The following is a 21439-nucleotide window of genomic DNA, read 5'->3' as shown; positions in this document are numbered from 1 at the left end:
TTCATGCCCTTCCTCTTTAACAAGCAAGATGTCCTTCTCCAGGATCTAGTCTCCCCTGACAACGTGTTGAAAGTATGTAAGAGAAACCTGCCATTCTTGTCTCTAAAGAGCATTCTGGCTGTGCTTCTTCCAAGACAGCTAGGTTTGTCCTTTTAGCAGTTCATGGTACTTTCAATATTCTCCTCCAGCATCACAGTTCAAATAACATCAGTTCTTTTTTGGTCTTCTTTATTCATTGTCCAACTTTCACATGCTTATGGGGCAATTGAAGATCACATGGCTTGGGTGCATATTGGTACAGTTTAGTACTTTGTACAATTTAGATGATGGGCATGAAACTCATGCTAGACTCATGTTGGTCTTGAAACTTTTTTACCCTTAAAACTAGTCGAGGCCTGGGTGGGTGGACAAGAGAGAGAAACAACCTGTAGGAAACTATTTGCATTCATTGACAGGAATTTGTAAAAGGAACTGTAAGGCTGGAAAGAGATTATGGTCACATTATGAAAGGACATTTATTAATAAGTAAAAATGGAAATAGTTTTCTATCTTGTGAGGAACTAGTAATATTAAAAAGAAAGAATATTTCAAATTTCTATCATGTTGATTTAAAAAAAGTATTTCACATTAATGTTATGTCTTTTAAAATATATAAATTTTAATATATGCTTCTTGTACATACAGTTTCCAGCTCCACTTTAGGCCAAATTATGAATTTTGAAATACTATATACACAAGGAAAGCCACTTGTAAGTTGATTATAAAATAGTTTTATTGCATGATTGAACTATTGAATTGCATGTTATGTGAATTATATGCCAGTAAAACAGTTGGGAAGAAAAATAAAATGGTAGTTTGGGCACTGAGGGACTTAAACTGAGTTCCTTTGAGTTTTCCAAACAAAAGAAGTCAGGACAAGATCAGGGCTGTAGGTTGGATGGAGGAAAAAAGTTCTACTTTAACTGTAAGCTATCGATATTAAAAAAAACAACAACCAAGTTCATAGCTTTAGTTGATGTGCTGAGATTTCATTTTTTAGAATGAAAGTTTAATATACTTAGCTTCTCCTATTTTATTATTATTATTTAAATCATTTTATTGGGTGCTCTTATAGCTCTTATAACAATCCATACATCCATTGTGTCAAGCACATTTGTGCATATGTTGCTATCATTCTCAAAACATTTTCTTTCTACGTGAGCCCTTGGTATCAGCTCCTCTAAGTTCTTTATTTTTTTCTTCCCTCCCCCACCCGCCCACTCTCATGAACCCTTGATCAATTATAAATTATTATTATTTTCATATTTTATACCATCTGCTGTCTCCCTTAATCCCTGGGTAGGTGGGTAGGGCAGTTATACGGTCATTATTATTTGGTGGCGTGGCCCCTTTCTTCCCCCACCTTCCATCTACCCTCATGGTATTGCTACTCCCATTATTGTTCCTGAGGGGTTTACCTGTTCTGGATTCCTTGTGCCAAAAGCTCTTATCTTTACCATGTACATGCTGTGGTCTAGCCGGATTTGTAAGGCAGAACTGGGGTCATGATAGTGGGAGGAGGAAGCATTAAAGAACTTAGAGGACTGTTGTATATTTCATCAGTGCTATACTGTATCCTGGCTGGCTCATCCTTCCTTGCTTCCCTTATTTTAAACTTAAAAATAATGCATTTGCTTTCTTTATTTATAGAACGGTAGCAGCTGAAGTTAGGAAGCAGATCTCTGGACAATATAGTGGTTCTCCCCAACTGCTCAAAAACCTCAACATTGTTGCCAACATTTCCCATCACACCACAGTAAGTAACACTTATGTTGTCTTCATTTTTTGGTACTACAGTACAAGTAGATGGCTTTAAAGAATGGTTTGTTTTGATTTCACAGCATAGGAGGCCAGGAGTCAGTTCGGAAAGTGGCTTTAAGGAGCGGTCCATCTTTGTCTAACTTCTAGTAGTTGGAAATCATTGGAGTTCCTTGACTTGTAGATTCATTTTGCCCCCCATTCTCTGGTTTGTGCTAGTTTGTCTCTATATCCAATGTGCTCTTTTTCAATCACAAGAGGGATAACTTTTAAGATACACCCTAAATTAGTGTGACCTCAATAATGAAACTACTGGGAATAATGAAACAAATGGGAATAATGAAACACATATTTGGGGGATGTATTTAATCTATAAATTATATGGTATATTTTGTTATATTGCTATTAGTACTCTGTTGAGAATTTTTGCATCTATATTTTAGGAATGTTAAGTTTTTTTGTGCTGTTTTTGGTTTTGGTAATGGTAATGCTGTCCTTGTAGAATGTATTAGAAAGTGTTGTTGTCCCCGTCCTCCCCCTTACACATTTTTTATTTGAAGATTTTGAGTAGGATTATTATTCTTAAAGTGTTTGGTGGAATTGACCAATGAAGTGCTCTGGTCCTAAATTTTTGATTGCTGATTTAATATTTCTATTCCGGTTACTATGGGTCTATTGAAAATTTCTAATCTTGGGTTAGTTTTGAAAATTTAAATCTTTTTAGGCTTTATCCATCCTATCTAGACAATGTAGTAAAATTAATTTGTTGTTCACGGTATTATTTAGTAAGTTTAAGTTTCTGTAAGGAAACTTTACAGTTTCCTGGTTGCATAGTAGTTACAAATTGGGCTCCTAGGTGCACGGTCAGCAGTTCAAAGTCAATTCCCACTTAGAATAGAGATCACCTCTGACTCATGGCAACCCAATAGGAGAGGATAGAATTGCCCCTGTGAGTTTTCAAGACTGTCTCCCTGGGACAGATTGTCAATCTTTTTCCCTATGGAGGGGCTGGTGACTTGGAAGGAACTACTAATCCAGCAGTTAGCAGTTCAATGCGTAACTACTATGGGTAGCTCCTGTGCCACCAAGGTTCAGTGGAGAAAGATGACGCATTTTGCTCCCATAAGAAGTTCCTGGTTTAAGAAGTCCACGGGAGCAGTGCTGCCCTGCTCTGCAGCGTTGCTCTGAGTCAGAATCGACTCAATGGCTGTGAGGTTAGAGTATTTTAATTTCTGTAAAGGCGCTCTGGTCTCAGGGTTATGAGTTGGGTTGCTAACCACAAGGTCAGCAGTTCAGCACTTTAAAACCACCAGCTGCTCCACGGAGAAAGATGAAGGCTTTCTGCTTCCATAAAGATTTACAGCCTTGCAAACCCATAGGGGCACTTTTACTCTGTCCTGTAGGGCCCCTATGAGTTGGGGTTGACTAGGGTAGTGTGCTTTAATATCTGTAAGGTTTATAGTCATGGCCTTCATTTAATTTCTGATTTTAGTTATTTGCTTCTTTTTTGTCAGTCTAGCTATAGGTTTTCAAAGAACTAACTTCATTTTTTTCTGGATTCTCCATTGTTTTTCTATTTTATCTCAACTCTGATCTTCATTGTTTATTTACTCCTGTTGACATTGGGTTTGGTTTGTGATGATTTTTTTATTTCTTGGTAAATTGGGGTAGTTGATTTGAAATCTGTGTTGGTCCAAAGGTGACCCATGTAGCTGGACTGCTAATGGAAAGGTTCGGGATGGAGGCAATCTGCTTCCTTAAAGATTTGCAGCCTCGGAGCAGTTGTGTTTGACTTGATGGCAGTGTGTTTTGGGTTTCTCGATGCTGGTTTATGTAGCTATAAATTTCCCTCTCAAGTCCTTCTCTCGCTATGCCCCATATGTTTTGGTGTGTTGTGTGCTCTTATTTTCTTCTTCTCAGAGTATTTTCTAATTACCATTGTTTGACCCATTGGTTGTTTAACCAGTGTGTTGTTTAGTTTACGTGAATTTGTAAATTCTATTTTTCCTCTATGAATTTTTAATTTTATTCCATGTAATTAGAGAAAATACTTTATTTGATTTTGATGTCTTAAAATTTATGGAGAGTTTTATTTCCTATTCTGTCCAGGAGAATGTTCCATTTACACAAAATAATAAGGCATATTCTGTTGTTGTTGGGTAGTGTTCTGTATGTCTTTTAGTTTTGTTTACACTGTTGTTCAAGCTCTTTGTTTCCTTAATGATCATCTGTCTAGATATTCTTTTATTTAAAGTAGATATTAGCATTTACAACTATCATTGTAGAACTGACTGTATCTTCCCGTATATTTTTCAATTTTTTTCATATATTTTGGACCTCTCTTGTTTGGTGGGTCTATGTTTAAAATGATTCTATATCTTTATGTGCTGACAATTTTATTTATATAAAATGCTCTTTTGTAATAGTTTTTGACTTAAAATCTTTTAGATTGATATGATATAGCCTCCTTATCTCTTTTCTAGTTACTGTTTGCATGTATAGGCAATCTTTATTTTATCAATGTTCAATTTATGGACAAATCATACTTACTCTTTAGTGTTTTGTAAACTGGCCCACACTTTGAAATGAATGAACCAGCCTCTATTCTGACAGATGTTTTGTACAATCATCTTTACTTGCAACCTTTAAATCATTGATTGAAAAGGTTTCAACCTTTTCTTGCATTAAAGTAAGGTTGGATAAGAATTATATGCTCCTATTCTGACCCACCTATGAATGCCACATTAACAGGTAGTTAGGAACCCATCTCAGTTGTAACCCGGGGTTGCCTGTAACCTTGCACATTTAACCTATTTGAGCTTTATGGTTCAAAGTGGAAAGAGCCCTGCTGGCTTGATGGGCTTGGCCTTTAAACTCACCAGCAACTGTGTGGGGGAGAGATGAGGCTGACTATGCATAAAGATTTAGACCCTCTGAAGCCCTGCGTACAGTTGCTGTGCGTCAGAATCCACTGGCAGTGGATTGGGTTTGGGATCTAAAATGGAACTATTGTAAACTGTATGTAGTTAGCTCATGTCTCTTTGAAATCCATTCTGCCAATCACTATTTTTTAAAGTTGAAATGAATCAATTTACCCTTAAGGTAATTACTGATATTGAAGAATTTACCTTTTAAAATAGCAATTTATGCATGTCTTACATCTTTTGCTTTCTCAATACTGATTTATTTTTGTGTTTGAGTGTTTTTTTTCTGGAATACTATATTGGTTCTTTCTTGATATCTTGTTGTGCCAGCTGATTTTCTATAAAGATTTACATCCTGAGCAACTATGGGGCAATTCTGTTCTACCCTGTTTTGTCACTGTGGGTCATAATTGACTTACATTGAATGGGTTTTAATTTTTTTAAAGTTATTTTCTTAGTGGTTAGCATGAATATTAAAGTTAAAAACCTAAATTTATAGCAATGTAGTTTGATTGATAGCAACTTATCTCCAGTAGCATATATTATTGATACATTAAAACTATGGTGTCAGCAAAGAATCCTGACAGAAGAACAAAAAGTCTGTTTTGGAAAATGTACAACCAAAATGCCTCTCAGAAGGAAGGATGGTGAGATTTTATCTCATATACTTCGAACATGATGTGGGGCCACATCTGACCTCCCCTGGCTCCCAAGGCTGATGACCACACGGCAGAGGTCAGACAGGCTTCCAACCTCCATCCCCTTTTGCCCTGTTCTTACACCAAGAATCCTTCCTGTGCATCTGTGACTGGGTTAGATAATTCATAGCAGTGACCACACTCAGATAGGTTATGATTATGGAGCTTATTTGGGGGGAATTAATAGCTCACTACTCAAATGAGAAATGCTGATGGTATAGTTGTTCCCTTAGGACAGAGTCTTCTTTGCTGTGCCCACAGGCAGGCCTCTCTCTGGTCCTCAGTGTCTCAACTTGGTCCCTGTCCTGCTTGGGCAATATCACAAAGCTGTTACAGGGTTGCCAATAAATGTCCAAAGGACATGACACTATGCTGTAAGCCTCAGCCCAAAGTTTCTTGGCTCCAGCATGTGGGTCAGCAAACCCACTCCCTCAATTAAGGGCCCAGAAGCACACTAGCTCCCTGAAGCAACCTTCTACCCCAAAACACTCAGCTTTATTTGCTCTGTGGGCTGGAAGGTCTACCACTTTGTCTCAGCTCTGGGTTTAGGTCTGTTGCTGCTCTTGTATCACTACTCTGGTGTCAAAGCCTGTCTTTCTGGAGCAAGGAGATTCAACGCATGGCGATCTCCAGATCCAAAACACTCTCCACTGCTGGCTCTTCTCTTTCAGTGGTAGTGGGATGCTTTCCCTTCCCCTGGGGCTGATTTTATACCTAGGAAGATGTAATCACAAGCCTGTTAGTAATCAGCAGAATCATATAATCCAATTAGTATCTTCACCATTTTCTTGCCCAGACCCATTGAGAAAAGGAAGGTCTTTTGGTGGGAGTAAAAAGAGCTATACATCAAGACAGTTTAAAATTGAACAGACTAAAATCAAACACAATTGGCAAGAGAAGCAACTAGTCATGCATAAAAGTAAAAAAGTATTGCTAGTGGGATTTCAGTTCATAGATGCATGGATTTATAACAAACAAACTGTGTTTCAACATGTCTCTGCCATCTCTGGAAGACTCTTGATTTATAATTCCTTGAGTTTGTCCTACATGGGACTTGTTGAGCTTCTTGGATATGTTTTCATGTTTTTCATGCTTCTATCAGTGGTGAATGAGAGTCATAGTTGTTCATATACCTGACAATATCTGGTAGGATAATAAAAAACCAAACTCACTGCCATCGAGTCAATTCTGACTCATAGTGAGGCTATTACTGCCTCTGTGAATTTCTGATATTATAATTCTTTATGGGAGTAGAAAGCCTTGTCTTTCTCCCTAGGAGCTGGCTGGTGGCTTGAACTGCTGACTTTGTGGTTTGCAGCTTGTGTTAGTCTGGGTACTTTAGAGAAACAAATCCACAGAAACTCATATGTATAAGAGAGTTTTATATAAAGGGTAAGTGCACTTCAAGAAAACATCCCAACCCAGTGCTGCCCAAGCCCACAAGTTCAACATTAGCCCATTTGTCTACACCAAGCCACAAAGTCCTCCTCCATCGCACAAAACATGCACAATGATGCCGAACTGCAGGAGGAAAGCTGAAATCAGTGAACGTGTAAGCATCTCAGCACTGGCAGAGGTCTCCACACAGCTGCTCCAGCATCCAGGACTGCATCGTGGTAGGTCCATGTGGCTTCTCCTCAGGGATGTCTTGCAGGAAGTGAGCCTTGCCAGTTGAAGCAGGGAACTGACTAAGGCAGCTGCACCCTGGTCCCACCATCACAAAGCAAGAGACCCGAGAACTAGAAAGGTGAGGCTCTCTGAGCCATTTATCGCTCCACTTTTCAATTAATTCCACATGTGTTTATCAGCCAGGTTGGCAAAATAATCTTTAACTATCTTTAATTTATCTTTAACTAAGTAATCTATAACTTTGACATGTAACCACTATGCCACCATGGCTCCTGGTAGGGATAATATATAGTTTTAACTCTGATGTTGCATGTGTAGGTATATTTCATCGTGGCTTTAATTTGTATTTCTCTGCTTTTTCTTCTGCAAGAAAAGCCATTATTTTAATTATAACTATTGTAGATTTAGAGCAGTTATGAGACTTGACAGAGCCTGTATTCTCTTTACTTATTCTGTTCTAGTGGCACCCTTTTGCAAAATTATGTTATCACAACCAGGAATGGTGATGCAGTTAAGAAATAGAATAATTCTGTCACTATAAGAGTATGTTTCCCTTTTTACAGCTGTATTCACTTCTCTTCTGCCAGTCTTTGTCCATTGTGATTATTGTTGTGCGCTGTCACTTCTAACTCATAACAAGCAACGTGGCAGATTAGAATTGTTCCATGAACATTTCCTGGCTGTAATCTTTGTGGAAGCGGATCTCCAGGTTTTTCTCCTGCAAAGCAGCTGGGTAGGTTTTGAAGTGCCAAGCTTTTGGTTAGTAGTTGAGCACCTACCAGTGGTGTCACCTGAGCTCTTCACCTTTGTTGTTAGGTGCCATCGAGTCAGTTTCCAGTCTGTGTACAACAGCATGAAACAAACTCCTCCTTGGGTCCTGTGCCAACCTTAGGAGCGCTAATAGCAAAGTGGGTTACTCGATGATCTGCAAACCACAGGTCAGCGGTGTGAACCCGCCACGGGAGAAAGCTGAAGCTGTCTACCCTTAGATTTAAGGAGTGTGGGCAACCTGAAGGGCGTAGTTCTTCTCTGCCCTGTTGGGTGGCTCTGAGTCGGAGTCTGCTCGATGGCAGTTTCTATTTTTCTGCCGTCCCTCCAACTATCTGAGCCCGTTGTTGTAGCCACTGTGTCACTCCATCTCAGTGAGAGTCTCCTCTGCTTTCCTGTCCCTTTGAGTCTCCAGGGACAGATAATACGCCCAAGTAACATGAGACCAAGGCCTTCTATCCTCACTTCTAAGGAGTGTTCTGGCTGTCCTTTCACAGTAGATTTCTTTGTTCTGGCCAACAATGATATATTTAGTATTCTTCTCCTATACCATAATGTAAATATATCATTTTCCCTTTGGTTTTCCTTATACATTATCCAGCTATTGCGTGCATACAGAAAGTTGGAAAATAATATGGCTTGGATCAGGCACACTGTGGTTTTCAAAGTGAAAATTTTGCTTGGCGACACTTTAAACGAGACCTTTCGTAGCAGACTTGCCAAAGCAGCGTGTTTGATTTTCTGACTGCTGTTCCCACGGGGTTGATTGTGGATCCAAGGAAAATGAAACCCTTAGTAACTCCAGTCTTATTTCTGCTTATCATGATGTTGTCTACAGGCCCAGATAGGAGGGTTTTTGTTTCCTTTATGTTGAGTTGAGGTGAGCAGCTCTTGTGGCAGTGGTTATGCATTAGGCTGTGATCCGCAAGGTCGGCAGTTCGAAACTACCGGCAACAACTCAGGAGAAAGATGCTACTTTCAACCCCCATAAACAGAGCTTTGGAAACCCACAGGGGCAGTTCCACCCTGTCCTACAGGGCCCCTGAGTCAGAATTAATAGCCAATCCTTTGTTCCCTTCCAGCATTCTTGTACAAACAGCTCTTTAACGGATTCAATTGGATCAGTAAAAGACAATCTTTCAACTCAAGATTTCAAATAGTGGCTTTCTTTGCTGCACCGTTTCTCTGCTCCTAGCTACTGAGAGCTAGGTCAGATCTTACAAGTTAAAGGACATAGGCGGACACTGGCCCAAAGTGTGAAGCCTATATGACACCTTCACTCCTTGCCTGCTCCTTCAGTGAGGGAGGATAGGCTTTTGTTGGCCCTTTGCAGGGGAGTGAGGCCTTGCTAGGGGGTGAGCTTCTCCAACTCCAGTTTAGGGACAGAGAAGGTAAAATGGAAATTCAGGGAACGTAATGCCCTAGCATTCTTTGAGTCTTGAGATCCCTAGCTAGTCTGCCCTCTTATAACCTTCCCTCATTCCAGTTTTCTGCTTATTTTGTGATAATGTTCAGGGTTTTAATTGTACCTGGCAGGAAGAATAGGGGAAAGTGTTTTTCCTTTTTTCCAGAACTGGGAGTGTCTCTGATAACTTTTGATGTTGAGTACGTTTTCATGTCCTTGGAGTTTGTAGTGTTTCTTACCTTGTGAAATCCCTAGTCCATTTTAAAAACCTATTCATTCTATTGTTGAGATGTCAAACTTCTCAACACAAAGTGGGTTCAGAAAGTTTGTTGAAAAGTGCCATTATCTCTTAATTCCATTTTCCATGAGCTTCCTGCAGCCCTTTTGTATATTCTAGGTAACAGTGCTTCGTTGACAAAGCTCTGGCTGTGTAGTTATGTATTGGGCTGCTAACTGCAAGGCTGGCAGTTAGAAATCACCAGCTGCTCTGTAGGAGAAAATGAGGCTTTCTACTCCAGTAAGAAGTTAGTCTCAGAAACCCCCACGGGCAGTTCTCCCCTGTCCTGGACAGTTGCTGTGGGGGAGTGTTCACTTGATGGGAGCGACTTTGGGCTTTGGTTAGGCATTTGTGAAATACATGTTTTACAAATATGTGCTCTTAGGGTAGCTTTGGGTATTTTCTTAACAGTGTCTTGATGTGTCAACATTTTCTTTTGTGATTATTCCTTTATGAGTCATGCTTAAGAAACTGTTGCCTATTTTCAAGTTCCGAAAACATTCTTTTATGTTTTCTCTTAGCAGACTTTTAAAAAATCTATAACATGCCATACATCAATTGTATTAAGCATATGTATACATATGTTTCTATCATCATTTCTTAAACATTTTCTACTTGAGTCCTTAGTTTACGCTCCTTTTTTTCCCTCCCACCTTCATGAATCCTTGATCAATTATATATTGTTATTATTATTTCGCATCTTACACTGTTGTCTCCTTTCCCCACATTTCTGTTATTTGTCCCCTTTGGGGGAGGAGGTACTATATATCTAACCTTGTGATGGGTTTCCCTTTTCTCCCCCTTCGCCCTCCCCCACCTTTCCCCTACCTTCATGATAGCAATACTCCTGCTTCTGTTCCTGAGGGGTTTATCCGTCCCGAATCCCATGTGTTTAGAGCTCTTCTCTGTTCCAGTGCATGTTCTCCAGTCTAGCCAGGTTTGTGAGGCAGAACGGAGCATGATAGTGGCGGTGGGGAGGAAGAACTCAGGAACTAGAGGAATGATATGCTAGTCATCAGTGCCAGACTGCACCGTGGTTGCATCAGCCCTTCCTTATAACCCTTCCGTGGGGTGATATCCAGTTGTCTACAGATGGGCTTTGGGTCTTCACTCCAAACCTCCTTGGTTCGCATCAGTGTAGTTGTTTGTTTCGGATCTTTTGATAACCTGATCCCTGATCCTGTTGACACCTCATGATCACACAGGCTGGCGTGCTTCCGGATGGGCTTATTTGGGGCACCATCTGCTCTCTTCACCACATTTGCTTATGTACCTGTTTTGTCTTCAGCCGATCGTATTGGGAAGGTGAATGTCAGAGTGCCAGGTTATTAGAGCAAAGTGTTTTTGTGTCAAGAGAGGCCTTTAGTAAAGGTCCTAATCCACCCTCCGGGAGGCTATTGTTTATGTCTCCACAGGAAAGGGAGTGAGAGACTGGGCCCCATCACAGTGCCAAGCCTTGAGGGCAACACACTGGCATGGAACAGCTAACTAACAGAGAGGACCACGGGGCCAGGCCCAAGCCGAGCTATGTGGACCCCCGCCCCAGAAGAAGGCAATACAGAGGACAGCACTGAAGATACAGTGGGGGGAGTGGAGAGGGGGCATGAGCCTTTCCAGACCACATGGGAGCGAGCTAAGAGGAAGAAAGAGAGAGAGAACGAGAGCCTCATCATGGCCCACCAAGTCCCTGGTTCGGCATCCCTGCTCAGAGCAGCCACTGTACAGAGTGTACTGTAGGGCTGGCCCCACCACGAGGCACGACATTTCCTCACTGACCCCTAGCGCTTCCGGCGACAGCACTGGAGACACCGTGTGGAAAGTGAGCCCTGGCTGCTCCAGGCACAGCGGTGAAACACAAAGGAAGTGCAACAGGGCAGCACCGGGAGCAAAGTAACCAAGTCTCAGAGGAATCCTGAAAATAGACCGCTGACTTGGCCCCTCCTCAGACTTGATTGGAAAACATGCGTAAGGGTCAGCAGACAGACCTGGAACTATCTATTGGCTTTTTTCTTGTTTGTTTGTTTTTGATTTGTGCTGCCTGTCTATATAAGATAGGTAGGATGAACAATCCTGAGGAGAAAACAATGGGACTGGCAGTTCTGGGCGACATCAGAGAGGAGGGTGTGAGGAGCCAATAAATTCAGGGATAAGGAACAACAAGAGACCTAAAATTGATGGCACCTAGTGCAGCGATTCTCAACCTGTGGGTCGTGACCCCTTTGGGGGGTCGAATCACCCTTTCAAAGGGGTCGCCCAATTCATAACAGTAGCAAGATTACAGTTTATGAAGTAGCATCGAAAATAATTTCATGGTTGGGAGTCACCACAACAGGAGGCACTGTGTTAAAGGGTCACAGCATTAGGAAGGTTGAGAACCACTGACCTAGTAGTGGAGGACAGTAGAAGCTTAAAATCTATTTTTCAGGTTCCTCACATGGACTGTGCCTGGTGAGTCCCTCTGACCATAGTCATGGGAGGTGAATAGTCTAACAGAGAGCCTTGTAGAGTCGATTACTGCAGATGTAGCTAGGTTAAAATGTAATGCCCTAACATATAATCTTCCTTCTGACCCATTTTAAAGTTGTTTCTGTTTTTAATTCTTTCTGCTTTTTCTTTGATTGACATTTTCCCGTTTTGGCTACTCACTATTGTTGGGTTTTTTGTTCGCTGTGCATTAGTTTTTCATGATTGTGCTTTGTTTATATGATTTTCAATATGAGAAATTCAGGATGGGGAGATCTATAGAGACAGTAACTGGATAGGGGCATGGCAGAGGAGGGGGAGGGGAAATACACAGCTGACAACAATGAGGAAGGGAAGAAAATGTTCTGAGATTGATTGTGGTGATGATTGCACAAATATTCTTACTAGGATTGAAGATTAAATTGTATTAGATGTGAAGTATACGCCAATACTATTTTTTAAAAAAGAGAACAAAGTATCTTTTCACCTTGGCTAAGGAATTTCATGAATGTTTTATCATTGCAGATCTAGATACTTTTGGTAAGGTCTGTGTATTGGGTTCCTTTGGCTGCTGTAAATTACTGTAAACAGGTGTCCTAACACAATACAGATGTAGTCTCTCACAGCTTTACATTCCAGAAGTCTTAGAATGAGTATTATTGGTTGAAATCAAGATATGATATTGGCCAGGCTCCACTCTCTTTGGTGGCCCTTTTGTTTTTAGGTGCCATTGAGTTGGTTCAAACTCATAGCGACCCAACACTGACGGGTCCTGTGTCATCCTCAAATGGTTGAGGATGCTTTTGTTTGAGCACATTGCTCTAGCCACCGTGTAAATCCATCTCTTCTAGGGCTTTCCTCTTTTTAGATGCTCCACCACTATCATGCATGCGTGATGTTCTTCTCCAAGGACTGATCTCTCCTGACACATGTCCAGAATACCTGAGGCAAAGTATCACGTCCTTGCCTCAAAGGAAAGTTCTAGCTATACTTATTCCAAAGCTCTAGGAGAAATTGATTTGTGGCTGCCTGCATTTCTTGGCTTTTGACCACATCATTTCTGTCTTCTAGACCAGCGTCTTCAAATCTGTGTCTGCTCTATCTTCACCTAGCCTTTTCTTTGTATCTGTAGTAGGAAATTTCCCTCTGCCTCATTATGTTAGTCTGGGTGCTTTAGCGAAACAAATCCACAGAAACTCATATGTATAAGAGAGAGCTATATATAAAGGGTAAGTGCACATCAAGAAAACATCCCAACCCAGTGCTGCCCAAGCCCACAAGTCCAACATTAGCCATATGTCTGACACCAATCCACAAAGTCTTCCTCCATCTCACAAAACACACGCAATGATGCCGACTTCAGGAGGAAAGCCAAATCAGTGAATGTGTAAGCATCTCAGTACTGTCCCGGGTCTCTACATGGCTGTTCCAGCACCCAGGGCTGCATCGGGCTAGCTCCGTGTGATTTCTCCTCAGGGATGTCTTGCAGGAAGTCAGCCTTGCCAGGTGAAGTAGGGAACTGGCTAAGGCAGCTGCACCCTGGTCTGGACCATCAGAGAACAAGAGACCCGAGAACTAGTAAGGCGAGGCTCACTGAGCCATTAATCTCGCTGCCCTTCAATTAACCCCACATGTGCCTATCAGCCAGGTTGGCACACTAAACTTCAACTACATCACTCATTTTAAGGATATATGTGATTTTACTCAATGCATAACCAGATAGATAATCCAGGATAATCCTTCCATCGTTAGTCATATCTGTAAGGAATTCCTTTCTGCCACGTAGAGTAGTATTCACAGGTTTCAGAGATTAGGATGTGACTGTCTTTTTGAGAGGGATTTTTTTGGGGGCCTGTCGTCTTCTGGCTATGTATTTTTAACAGGACAAATCACTAGTAACTACAAATAAAGTAACACCACTGTTGAAATTTACCAGTGAAAATCGCAAATATATAATAATATTTAAAATCCCCCAATGAGCATGTTGTGAGCTTTAAAGTATTATAAAACGGTTCATTGTTTTCACTGTTTTTGTCTGAGAGGTCTGTGGAAATTAAGTGATACAGTAAAAGAGTCTGATCCAAGCATAAAGCAATGTAAGAAGGCCAACACCTTATATTTTCTTTAGTGCCTCTGACTGGATGTCTTGAATTTTTCGAAAGAATTAAATGAAATATAGTTTATTTAAAAAAATTTCCCTGCTCAAAGTTATAGAATACTTATGCCTCCTTCTTGTTTACCTCTCACACCTTTTCCGATACCGCTTTGTGAAGGTACCCCTTACCGAAGCAGTGGACCCCGTGGACTTGGAAGATTACCTCATTGCTCATCCTTTAGCTGTAGATGCTGGGCCTCTACGGGACTTGGCTGACTTTCCTCCAGATGACGTTGAGGTTGTTTATAGTCCTAGGGATTGCAGAACCCTTGTTTCAGCTGTACCGGAAGAAAGGTAAGGAGCGACTTACCTATTTTTGGTAGTCTATATATAAAGACTACCTTCCACTATTTTATTTAGATCCTATTTTTGTGGTAGCATAGTTTACTAATCCAATAACAAGAATTGCCGCAAACAAAATCACAAGCATCAGTGCTGCTCTTTGTAGATTACAGTATATTTTCTCTTTTAAAATAGTGAGATGGATCCACACGTTAGAGACTGTATAAGAAGCTACACTGAAGACTGGGCAGTTGTGATCAGAAAGTAAGTTATATGTATATTATTAAATTTAAATAATAAGGGCTTGTAAGTGCATTGTGGTTGTTTGTTTGATGTCATTAAGGCGGTTCCAAGTCCTAGGGACCCTGTGAACAACAGAACCCGCCACTGGTTGGACTTCTGCCATGCTCACAATTGTTATGAGCCTCTGTGTCACTCTGTCTCATTGAGGGACTTCCTCTCTTTCACTGATCGGTAAATATATTAAGGTAGGTTAATAATAAAGCTACTACTGTTGAGAAGATTTGGACTTAGAGGAAAAACTGAACTACCCATTAGTTTCCAAGACTAATTTTATTTTATTTTTTTATTTTTATTTTTTTCAATATCTCCAAGACTAATTTTAACAGAGCAAACAAACTGCCTCATCTTTCTCCTGTGAGGTAGCAGTTAGGTTTGAACTAGTGACCTTTTACTTAGCAACCCAACAGTCAACCTTCTGGTCTACCCAGGTTCCTTAGATGAATTAACCCCAAACCAAAGACCTGAATGTTGTGGTGTTGTTGGAATGCTTCACGAGTTTGCATTTCATCCTTGCGCAGGGGCCCTGCTAGTATATGTGCCCCCGAAGCAAGCACCTGAATGTAATTTTTAAGTAAAATAAGCATAAAAAACTATTATAGGTAGACTTTTTTTCCCCATTGGCAGTTATACATAAATACTTTTATTTATTTTTCCTATTGACTATTAAGTCTATGGGTATAGTATTTTTGTATTATCATAGATCATTAATAATGAGTGTTATGAGTGATTTTGTAATCTAAATTTTTCTAGGAAATTAGGGGTGGATATTGTTGAATATTTTTTTTTCCTCAGAGAAATACAGTTTAGTACAACTTAAGTTTGATAGTTGATTTTCCAGGTCAAGCTTCGTATGTGTTATTAACTAACTTAAAGGACCTGTAGATCATATTAGCTCAATGTTTGCAAAGTAATTTTATTTCTCAGTGTGTATTAGTCTGGTTAGACTAGAGAAACAAACCCATGAACACGTATATGTGTTTAAGAGAGAGTTTTATATAAACGTTAACAGTACGTTAAGAAAGTACCCCCATCCAGTCTAGTCTAAGCCCATAAGTCCATTATTAGCACATATGTCCGATACCAATATCTAAAGTCCTTTTTAGACTCACGAACACTCTAATGATGCCGAATGCAGGATGATCACAGGCCAGGGAGTAAAGTAATGAGTGTGTGTCTCTCCAATCTCCTAGAAGGAAATACCAGAGTTTCCCCAGAATGCTCAGGGGAAGGTCATGCCCAGAGATACCTCATTGGCTGTGACTTGATTGACAGACTAGACTCCACCCCTTCACTCTTGATCCTCTCAAGACCCAAATTGACACCAGATTATGTAACTACCACACAGTGTATGTCTTTGAAATATGTAAATAAAAAAAAAAAAAGAAGAAATATGTAAATCAAATTAGGAAACAAAATTACTTTTTCTTTTCTCATTTGCATACTGAAGAAAGGTCTTTATACTGACATTTCTCAGCTTTCTATTTCTATAGGAAGCATCATGGCAATAGTAGTGAAGGACTCTGTTACAGCTTTACAGTTTCTCAAAGGAAGAATTTTGCTAAATAGCAAGAGCAACAATGATGCATCTATTGCTTATTGTTTTGCCCTATGGTTTCTGTCTTGTTTCACTGGGTTTAATGTTATACTAAGCATCACTCTGCTGATATGATTTCTAGTTTTAGTGTCAACAAATGAAGTCTGCTGATTTTTATAAAAAATAACTATTTTTATAAACTCATAATTTTGATAAGTATACCCGTACCCAGATTTTAGAGCGTACTGAAGAAAAGTATTTTCTCTGTCACATAATTAAAATATTTTATATCTATATCTCTATCTATCTATATATATATATGTTGGAAACTCATGAGAAATGTTAATAAAAAGAGGTTACCTACAAAGTGTATTGACTTCAGAAATATAGGATCCACTGTTTAATTTTAATATGGGGTCGCTGTCCTAACTTAGGTGAGAAGGTATATTTTTATGGGTTGGGCATTTACTATGTGCTGTAAGATGGATTAGTTAAAAGATAGATTGGTTTTCATATTAGTTCAGTAACTTCAATGAGGTCCCTCAAGATAACAAGGGGAGCCACCAAAATTAGAACCTCGGGGTGTCAAATTCTAAAGCTCATAGCTTTTTTGGTTACACTGGACATGATTTATTAAGTGCCATGATACATGAAAGACAAAAGGCCGGACTACAAGGAATGAGATATGCCTGGAGTAGAAAATAAAACCCACTGCTATAAATTAGGAGGAGATTTATACTAAAGCTGTAGTAGGGCTTTAAGCCCAGAAACATGAATACAGGAACGAACCTGGGGCAGCTGTTTGGAGAATTTGGTTTCTTTGAAATCCCTTCATAACTTATATACATTAGGGACAGTAGAGATGTCTGCCTTTGTTATGAATAATACTTAGAGGGGCTTGAGTTGAGAGAATAATACCTGGGGTAGTTGACAGTACCATAGAAGAAGAGGGAATCTTCATCCCCAGAAGAGTAGATATGGGTTGATTTTTGTATCCTGACATGAAGTTACTCTTTCTCATTACCACTGTGCCCTGGGGCAAACAGATGCAATATTTCTGGACCTACATGGGAAATACAAATTTAAAGATGAGTTTAGAATCCAGATTTGCTAAGTATTTGGTGGGCTATATGTTCAGCTGTTTGTTTAGCTGCAAAGTCGGTGGTGAGAACCCGCCAGCTGTTCCATGGGAGAAAGATGAGACTGCTCTTTTACCGAAGCCAATGGGTGCAGATCTGCGCTAGCCTACAGATGTGCAGTCATCGCCACATCAACTGTGGAACATTCTCCTCCTGCTTGTACCCCTGCTATTGACTTCCCATTCCCCCTCCTCTTTCACACCCCCAGGTAATTATTCATCCAGGTGTTGTCTTCATGGAACCAACACCAAATATTGATGTGCCAGGCACTATACTAAGTAATGTTGAGATGACAGTGAACAAAACCAATTTCCTACTTCTAAAGAGCTTGCAATGAGTTTGATTCTACTTGGTGACTGTAATTCTCACTGAAAGAGAATTACCAAACCACAAATAAAAGAAACAACCATTTAGGAAATCGTTACCGTATATACTTGTGTATAAGCCGAGTTTTTCCTGGGGTTAGGCTTATACACGGGTCAGTGGTACCTTAGCAAGGTGTAGCATCTCGATGGGCCCCCGCTGCCCCCCTCCACCCCAGGAACGGGTGAGTGCCTGTTACCTTGCGGGTGATTGCCGTTTCTCTGCTGTTCATTCAAAGCCCCGCTGACACTGCAGGGCTTTCAATGTTTGTATATTCACATCTGGTCCAGCCCAACTAACAATAGGAGGAACTCTCATGAAGCCTGACATAGAGTTAATAGCAAAGTGGGTTCGAGATGCATGGGAAGACATTCCAGAAGACACGGTGCGACGGGCCTTCCAGAAATGTAGTCTTAATAATGCTATGGATGGCAGTGAAGACTGCGCTTTGTATGAAATGACAGCAGTGATGGTGATGACTGCAATCTCAGTGAGGACTGCATCTATGATGACCTCACACCAGCTGAAGCTCTGTTTTGGGATACGGATGATGATGAGGAATCCAGTTTTGAATGATTTTTACTCTTTACATTTTACCTTGGTTGCTGATTGAGGTCAGGGAAGAGTACTCTTAAGGTATCATTGTTGATACCTTATTGTTTTTGTTGAACCTATTTTCCACTTACTGTGCTGTTTTACTTATGTTAAATGACTTGTTGTCCTTTTATTTATGTTTTTATTTAAAATAAATATTTAAATACATTACCCCACTGATGCCTCAATTTTTGGTAATTTTATTTTCATTTGTTTTGATTATTGAAACTCACCAATAGCTTCTGCATTTTCCACCCTAGGCTTATACTTGAATCAATCAGTTTTTCTGGTTTCCCAGGTAATAATTAGGTATCTCGGCTTATACTCGGGTCAGCTTATATTCAAGTATATACAGTAATTTAGCAATAGGTCAAGATTCCTAAGTATAATTAATATCATCAAAGAGATGTGAAAGAAAATCAACAAGTTATTTTTAGAAAATAAAAAAATTTGGTCAATGAAAAATATTTTCAAAAGTCAATAAATAGACTTAGTAGAGTATATGTCATTGAAGAGTTAGTGAATTATAAAATGAAGCTACAAAACTCTTGCATAATTTAGCAAAGATTCAAAGGATAGAAAATGTTTATTCACTAAATACATATTTAAGAAAATAGTTTTAGTGAGATATAATTAATGTCATATAATGTAATAGTTTAATCTGATTAAGAAGGCATGATGTGCAGTGTTTACCACAGTCAAATTTGGAATGTCTTCTTGTTTCTTGCACCCATTACTGTTGATTTCTCATTTCCTCCCAACGTCCCCTCCATGCCCCAAGTCATGATTAATTCAGTCGCTGTCTTAAGAGATCCATCACCAAATATCTGTTGATGTGTCAGACACATACCTGACACTATACTAAGTAATGATGAGACATCAGTGAACAACACCAGTTCCTTGCTCTTGGTGGGAGATGAGGGCAACCAATCATAGATAAACATTTATAAACATATTATAAATAGATTGGAGGTAACTTTTAAGGAGAAAAATAAAGTGAGGGAGGAAGACAGGAAGACCAAGAAGAAGGACGAAATTCTCTTTTTTATATAAGTAGAAAAGATTTCCTGATAAAATTAATTTGAGAATATCAGGAAGAAAAAGTGTACTAGGTAGAGAGAAGGAAAAATAAAAAAATCGAAACTCACTGCCATGGAGTCAATTTTGGCTCATGGTGACCCTGTAGGGCAGGGTAGAATTGTTCTTGGGAATTTCCGAGTCTGTAGCTATTAGAGAAGAAAGCCTCATCTTTCTCCTGCAGAGCAGCTGGTGGTTTTGAACTGCTGACCTTGAGGTTAGCAGTCCAACTGGTAACCACTACACTGCCAGGCTGAAGAGTAGTATATACAAATGCCCCATGGAAGAATCCCCAAAACTATTGCCCGTGTAATCTGGAACTGAGGTGCTCTCTGAGGTGACCTTTAAGCCAAAGAATAGATTGGCCTGTAAAATAAATAGCAACACTTTTGAGGAATGCCTCTTTTAAACAATTAACCATTCTGGACTATGAACAGTAAACAATTACACCAAGGCAATGGTGAGAAGGTAGATGGGGGGTAGGTAAGGAAGTTGGACTATGGAAGGAAGTTTGGAGATGGTCAGAGTTCTGACACATTGTGGGGATTCTAATCAATGTCAAAGCACAATTTGTGTATGAAATTGTTAACTGGAAATCCAATTTGGTCTGTAAAGTTCCACCTAGAACAGGGTAATTGTGAAAAGAGAAAAAGCAATAGTGGAAAACAGTTGACTTACTATATAATAATGCTACGAAGTGAGAATTTTTCAAAATTGAGATGAATTAATTTCTTTATTTTAAATAGGTATCACAAACTGGGAACAGGATTTAATCCTAATACATTAGATAAACAGAAAGAAAGGCAAAAGGGTTTGCCCAAACAAGTCTTTGAGTCTGATGAAGCTCCAGATGGCAACAACTACCAGGATGAACAAGTAATATTTTCTTTTAATATAATTATAAGAAGGTATTTCAAAACATATCTTTGAATTGAAAAATGTATTTAATGTTTTGCTTGACAGGATGATCTTAAAAGACGTTCAATGTCAATAGATGATACTCCAAGAGGTAGCTGGGCCTGCAGTATTTTTGACTTGAAAAATTCTCTTCCTGATGCTCTGCTTCCCAACTTACTCGATCGAACTCCAAATGAAGAAATCGACCATCAGAATGATGAACAAAGGAAAGCAAACCGTCACAAGGAACTCTTTGGTCTGCATCCATCACCAGATGAGGTAAATTAGACACCAAGAAGCAAATACTGCTTAGATAGTTAGGATGATAGAAATTGGATGATGAATTATGTGTAGTAGATTTACAAGTATAATATTGTCGAGAATACACCTTAACTAAAATATTGCTATTGTTTCACTAAATGAAGTAGACTTTTTATACTGTTGAATTTATTCATTTCTAATGACTGACTAACTTCTGTGAATTGAGCACACTTACAACCTAGTTAGTTTTGTGTATAAATAAGTTAGTTTTTCTTATGTTAAATGGTAAGAATGAAAAGTATGAGATTGGGAAGATGAATTCCCACATACATTATAAAGGCATGGATTCTGATAAGGACATTCATTTTGGTGTTGTTAATTTATAGGAAGAACCGATAGAACGACTTAGTGTTCCTGATGTACCCAAAGAACATTTTGGTCAGAGACTTCTTGTAAAATGTTTATCACTCAAGTGAGTCCTTCTTTCTTTTATTTGACTTTTATTTTCGGTGGTGATAGTTTGAGCATAACAATTCAAGTAGATCTTAATTTGTATTGTGTCCTTTTGAAAAATAATAGTCTTGTAAATCATTTAAAATACTATTGGGCCATTAAACTTAAGAAGCTGAGTTTAAAGTATTTTGGGCTTACAGGTGAAAATAACTTTTTGTCAAGGCTGAACAATTCATGTTAAAGAATGGACTGATGTTCTGTGAAATCTATGATTCACCAGGGCTTATTCTGTGCATTAGAAATACAAAGACAGATTACCTTTTCTTAAAAGAGTTGATTTTTAATTTGTTACATGGTAAGCTTTGTTTTTGAAGTATATATTTTCTTTCTTTCTAAAAAAATAATTTATTTCTAATCTAC

The 21439-nt window shown here is 39.3% G+C and overlaps 1 protein-coding gene across 7 annotated transcripts in view; it reads left to right on the top strand.

Annotated features, from left to right (window-relative positions):
* Positions 1–21439, top strand: part of DOCK7 (dedicator of cytokinesis 7) — a 223108-nt gene that overhangs the window by 28954 nt on the left and 172715 nt on the right. For all 7 annotated transcript variants that reach the window (XR_012785763.1, XM_075557038.1, XM_075557029.1 and 4 more), the window contains exons 2-7: positions 1690–1795; positions 14235–14410; positions 14594–14662; positions 20155–20284; positions 20372–20584; positions 20953–21038. Coding sequence is in view for 6 of the 7 variants with exons in the window: in XM_075557038.1 (XP_075413153.1) it covers positions 1690–1795; positions 14235–14410; positions 14594–14662; positions 20155–20284; positions 20372–20584; positions 20953–21038 (780 nt within the window). In the remaining variant the exon portion in view is untranslated. The remainder of the gene's footprint in view (positions 1–1689; positions 1796–14234; positions 14411–14593; positions 14663–20154; positions 20285–20371; positions 20585–20952; positions 21039–21439) is intronic.

Source organism: Tenrec ecaudatus, chromosome 1 (assembly GCF_050624435.1).
Source record: "Tenrec ecaudatus isolate mTenEca1 chromosome 1, mTenEca1.hap1, whole genome shotgun sequence".
NCBI lineage: Eukaryota > Metazoa > Chordata > Mammalia > Afrosoricida > Tenrecidae > Tenrec > Tenrec ecaudatus.
This window is presented reverse-complemented; position numbering and strand designations above follow the sequence as displayed.